Source organism: Orycteropus afer, unplaced genomic scaffold (assembly GCF_000298275.1).
Source record: "Orycteropus afer afer isolate SDZICR_OR568_19922 unplaced genomic scaffold, OryAfe1.0 scaffold00050, whole genome shotgun sequence".
Lineage (NCBI taxonomy): Eukaryota > Metazoa > Chordata > Mammalia > Tubulidentata > Orycteropodidae > Orycteropus > Orycteropus afer.
Genome location: NW_006921637.1, coordinates 1,074,704 through 1,080,971, shown reverse-complemented (window position 1 = coordinate 1,080,971; position 6,268 = coordinate 1,074,704). Strand labels below are relative to the sequence as shown.

The 6,268-nt window shown below is 41.4% G+C and overlaps 1 protein-coding gene across 1 annotated transcript in view; it reads right to left on the bottom strand.

Moving 5' to 3' along the window:
• The window catches only part of B3GALNT2 (beta-1,3-N-acetylgalactosaminyltransferase 2), a 126,439-nt gene extending 120,622 nt beyond the window's left edge, over positions 1-5,817 (bottom strand). Inside the window, exon 1 of the mRNA XM_007938469.1 lies at positions 5,706-5,817. Coding sequence (XP_007936660.1) covers positions 5,706-5,817 — 112 coding nt within the window. The remainder of the gene's footprint in view (positions 1-5,705) is intronic.
• Between the last annotated feature and the right edge of the window lie 451 nt (positions 5,818-6,268).

Genomic DNA, 6,268 nt, shown 5'->3' with positions numbered 1-6,268 from the left:
GCTGTCTCTTTAAATATCCAAAATAGTCAAGCCGCTTTTTAAACCTACAAAATGGTGGCACCCTCCGGACCCACAAAAGTCCACAACTCAGCCCACCTTTCTCTTCACCTTCTCCGTTTGTTCCCCAGCTACCGTGCACAGTCTTTCGTGCAGTCCCTGGCTAGCAGGGTGATTTTTGGGTTTATTCTTAGGTCCTACCACCACTCTGGAATCTCCAAGCCCTGTCGTCTGTGCCGTCAGAGTCGCTCAGGCCGTTGCCAGACTGCAGCTCTGTGTGTCTCCTTTTTTGGTATTCTCAAGTAAATTCTTCTTCTAGTTGGGGTTTGGTCCACTTTTGTATCCTTCCCTTCAAGGCTCAGGGCTCCAAGATTATCTTCTGTGTTTGTGTTAACTGGTTTCCCTTTTCTTTGTTGAAGAGCATCTGTGCAGTCCTTCTGCCTAGTCTGCCATCTTGCCGGAACTCCGTGACTGGTATTTCAAATACCAACAGGGTCACCCATGGTAGGTTTCAACAGAGCGACCTAAGACAAGGGAGAAAGGCCTGGCAATCTACTTCTAAAAACCAGCCAATGGAAACTCTATGGATCATAACAGAATATGGTCTGATATAGTGATGGAATATGAGCCTTCTAGGTTGGAAGTCAACAATGGACTCACACATGCCAGCAATTATGAGGATGGCTCAGGCCCAGAAAACATTTAGTTCTGTTGTACCTGGCATCACCATAATTTCAAGCTGTCTCAATGGCAACTAACAATAACATAAAGTAGGTAATATTAAGTTCCTTATTTAACAAATGAGGAAAACAGGCACAAAGAATTCAGTAACTTACCCTCAATCAAGCAGCTAATAAATGGCTGGGCTAATATTTTATCCCATTCAATCTAACTGGAGTTTTTATCATCGTTCTATTCTGTATTCAGCTTAATGTGGTTCATCTAAATTCTCATCTTTTATCTACAACATTGTTGAAGTGTTGAATTAGTGATAAGCAGATCACTGAAAATGTTGTTTTGCACATTAATTTTTTTGTTTTAAATTCAGGGCCCAGGAACAATTTTTCTCAGATATAAAACTATACAATGCTGGAGAACTAAACCTAAATGAGTCTGAAATTGGGGGATAATTCAACTGCTTAGTGAAAAATTGATGATGTGCCCTTGTCCCCTAGTTTTTCAAAGAGAAATATTAATAATAAATACATTTGAGAGACAAGAGGGAGGCAAATGCAGTAACCAGATAGTTCTGACAAAGATTCCACAGCCTACATGTTGTATTACCTCAGTAGAAAGTTATTAAAATCCCTTGTGTCTCAGTTTCTGGATCAGAGAAAACAAACTGAAAAAATGTCTTTAGATACTCTATTTCATCTGTTTGAAAATGTCTTCTCAAAAGAGTAAAAGCTGTAGAATAGGAAAAGTTACATTTAACCTATACGCCTCACTTACCTGACATCATTAGAACACAAGACTGCTGCACAAAAGTGAATTTTCAAAGCAACTGAAACTTCCCTTTAAATGCCAAACATTGCCATATTTTTGATGGACAAAGTAAATCTTTAAAAAATAGATTACATGGGGCATACTTTAACCTTTTCTTGATGACTCAAAATCACCATGAACAATTTAAGTCTATTACTTCCTCACCATGAATTCCAGTTGTAGTTTCAGTTTAAACTTTTTTCACCTGGACCATTACAAGAGCATCCTAACTAGTTTCTCCCTGACTTCTCCATATTACTGCAAACTAGATTTTTCTATAAATAAATCACAAAGATAACCGTGTGACATGTGAAAATCTCATGGATTATGGCTGTAAACTACTTTATCTTTTCCACCTCTTCCTGCCCGTTAATCCTTGTTTCTAATCCATGTCTAAGATGTTTCTGTTCAACTGCTTTATAGGCATTTTTTTTTTTCTTGCAGAGAAGATTCTGGTCTTTTAGAGAACTACGCTCAGGTGCTCTGAAGTCATTAGAAGTGAGACTTCAGAAAAATAGTTTTCTTTTTCTGTTATCTCACATACGATTGATGAGTCCAATGACTCCTGGGTCCTGTGTGACACAGTATAAAACCCCAAAGTGGACTCAATAAACACCTGTGTAAGAATGTTTAAACATTCTTAAGTTCCTAGTTTCCCCTACAAGCATTTGGTTCTACACTCTCATCACCCTGTGCTATATACTACAAGTACAGGGTACCTAGTTTGATTCTGCTGCTTGGAAACAGGGGAAAAAGAAAAAAGAAAAACTAAGAAGTAAACATGAGACAAAGGACATAAAAATAATTCACAAAAGGAGGAACACAATGGCCAATAAATCTATGAAAAAATATTTAGCATCACTAGGAATTATGTTCAGATTAGAGTAGTAAAATACCGATGTTTTCCTCCTATCAAACTGGCAAAGATCTTAAAGGGTAATATGCAGTGTTGATGGGTATTTCAAAGAAATGTTGATAGTGATTTCAAGGAACAGGCCATTCTCATACACTTGCTGGTGGGAATGTAATCTTCTGCACAGTGATTTGGCAACATACATCAAATACTATAGATTGGTATAAACTTTGTCCAGCGATCCATGTCCAAAAATTTATTTTAAAGAAATAATCAGTAATGCACTCAAAGACTGCTACTCAGCAGTGTCATTTATTAATAGTAAAAAACTACAAACTACATAAATGCACACATACATACGGGTTAGTTAAATAAATAATGGTATATCCACAAGATGAGGGCACAGTGGTGGTTTGGTGGTAGAATGCTTGCCTTCCATGCAGGAAAGTCTTAGTTACCTAGTGCTGCTGCAACAGAATTACCACAACTGGATGGCCTTAACAGAAATTTATTCTCTCACAGTTTAGGAGGCTAAAAGTTCATATTCAAGGGTCCAGTTCTAGGGGAAAACTTTCTTCTCTCTGTTAGCTCTGGGGTAAGGTCCTTGTCACCTTTCAACATCTGTTTGCCTGATCTCCTTGGACTTCTCCATGTATCTTGGCATCCATCTTCCCCTGGGTTTAGGAGGTGCTCAGTGAAGGGACCCCCCAATCCAAAGGATGCACTCTATTCTCAGCCATTCTTTCTATTAGTAAGGCCCCAATCTCTGTATGCTTGTATAATCTCTTATATATCTCACAACAGATTGACTCAAGATACAACGTAATCCTGTAGATTGCATACTGCCTCATTAGCATAACTGCCTCTAATTATGCCTCATTAAAATCACAGATTAGGCTTTACAACACATAGGATAATTACATCAGATCACAAAATGGAGAATAATTACATAATACTGAGAATCATGGCCTAATCAACTTGACATATATTCACGGTTCAATTCGTGGCCAACATAGTTTATGTGCAGCCACTACTTGTCGGCCAGTGGAGTCTTGTGGGTTGCTATGATGCTGAGCCGATTTCAGGGGAGCTTCTGGATTAAGATGAACTAGGAAGAAAGGCCTGGTGATCTATTTCTGAAAACCAGCCAATGAAAACTATGGATCACAATGGTCTGATTTGCAATGGATCATGGGGATGGTACAGGACTGGGCAGCATTTTGCTCTACCGTGCATGTACTTTTAGAGAGAGGTTAATTTTCTTTTTGTTAATTTGGGTGCTGATTAGTTGGGTATGTTTAGTTTGTGAAAATCCATGAAGAAACACAATTATATCTACTTTTCTGAATACATATTATACATCAGTACGATAAAAAAACCTAAATAATTTCCCAAAAACATCCATATGCATTAAAAAAAACCTACAAAAATAGGCCAGTTTTTTTCTTGGATGTTTAAAAATAATGTTAAGATTTTCTACAAAGAACTTGTTTTACTTTTTATAAGAAAAAAAATAAATAATAATGACATCATGGCATGCACACAGATCATCTGTAGGTGAAAAATTCATTCATATTTAAAAATCAGGTGTTTCTGTAAATGTTTACTCAGAAACCCAATGGTGGTTGCAATGAGTTGAAATCGACTTGATGGCTGTGAGTTTGGTTTTGTTTTTGAGTATTTAATATCTGACCACATGAGAAATATCCATTCATGAGAAATATCCACTCAAAATCTGAATTAATTTATATAACTGGTATCGATCTCCACCTACTACCCTGTCCCTTTCCATCTTCTACTTCTTAAATTTCCTTAATCTAGCCTGGTCTAACTGGATAGCAAATAAAGGCATAATCCAAACACGGGGGGGGGGGGGGGGGGGGTGGTTATCGCAAAGTAAGAAATTGCCTGGCAGGCCTACTAGGCTTTAAGCCTTAAGGTAGAGTTTTTATTTTGTTTTATTGAGCCCCAAAAGACAGTTAAACTCATAAAAATCCTAAGGATACTCTGCAAGTAACTTCCAGTAGAGCTCACTTATCAAATAACAAAAGGAACCTATAAAACACAAGCCCAGTAAATGTTAATGTTACAAAGAATTATATGGCACTCTTTTTTCAGGTCAGATTACAAACAAAACACCACAACTTGTTAACATGTTAAATGCACTGTAATACTGTGTTATTGTTATGTGCCCTCGACCTGACTCATAGGGACCCAAGGCAGTATGAGGCAGTATCACTACGGAAGTAGATTGCCCCATCTTCCTTCCCAGGAGTGGCTGGTGGGTTTGAACCGCCAGCCTTCTGGTTAGCAGTCTAGTGCCTTAGGCACTATGCTACCAGAGCTCCTTGTAACACCGTAGTTTCATTAAATCATTCAAATATAGTTTAATTCTATTCAGTTCTAAAAAGAAAAGATTTGAAGAGACTGTTGCCGAAATAAATGTCCAAGCTGTAACAATGAGATTGTTTGAGGACTGCTGAATACTCTTAAGTTTAGGCACAGAGCCATCTGCTGAATTGCAAATCGTCAACTGTTTTGAGGAGAGGTGGTAAGAAAAAATTTTCCAAGGTAGTTAAAGAAAGAAAAAGACACAGCGTGGTGAAGCCCATAAAAAAAAAAAAAAAAAGTCCACTGGGTACCCACTTCCGGCAAAACATTCTATCAGCCTATATGCAGCGAACATCAACTATCTTAGAGCAAATGGATATGATGGTTAAAGTACTTGGTATTTTCTTATAGACTCATTCGCCGGCTACGCGAACCAAACTCCTCGGTTAACAACTCCACTCGCAGCCATGCCCTATTTCATGTCTAGATTTGTTTACTAGACTTACATCATACAGAATATTTTTTCAAGCTAAGTTATTCCTTAAAAAACAAAACCCACCCACCTTTTAAAACCCAAACATTATCCTAGGCACTAAGACTACAAAGTCCCCACCAAATAAGACCAACAATTTAGGGAAGAGGAAAACAACTTGTTAACCAAAGCCAGGGCGTGAGCACCAACTGAAAAAGAATAGCCACCCGGCTGAAGGGCACACAGTTTTCTCTGGGAGCAGGCAGCAGCTACCCGGACCACTGCAACCAGGCCTGGGACAAACGAAGGATTTCCAGTTGCAAAGGAAAGTGGGGTGGCGAAGAGCGTGGGGAGGCGAAGAAAAACAACCCTCAAATTTGCCTAATTTTAATGATCCCAGGATGGAAAGAAACATTTGTTCGTCTACGAACCACTGGGTCTTGCCCTTCCCCTCCTACAGCAATTCCTGGCGGAGTTTCGCGGCAAGAAGCAACGATTGACTGCCAGCAGGCTCGGAGTCCGGCAGCCGTGACCCCGGACCTCCCTTCGCCGGGCCTAGGACCTCACCTGCGGGGCTCACCCCCGGGGCGCGGGCGTCCGGCTGGGAACGTAGCCGCAACCAGAGGTGCAGCACGGCCCCGATTACACACGGGCACAGCAGCACCAGCCAGTTTCGCATTGGCCGCCACCGCTGGCTCCACGTCGCGCCCCAGGCGCCCGCCGGGTTCTTCCGCGTCCCGGTGAAGAGGAAGAGGATTTGGGAGGGAAAAGAGGACGCCCACCGATGAAGGGCGGCAGCCTACGCCTGCCTTGGAGCCCGTTGTAGTGAAGGCTCCTCACCGCTCCCAGTCAGGTTCCCTCAGACCGCGGGGCGCGGTGGCTGAGATGAGGGAAGCTCCTCCCTCTCCGCTCCGCCTTCCCACCGGCCCCGCCCACCTTTCCCCACTCGCATTCCGTTTTGCACAGGACCACCGGGAGCTGAAGTCCGGCTCTGAGCACAGGAAAGTGACACGCCTGTGATGCTGAAGACCGGAAACCACATTTCCCATAACCCCAAGCCACCCTCTTCCGTCACCCGCCAATCGCAGTGGCGAAGCGCGAAGCACCCTACAGCGCATGCGCATTTTTTT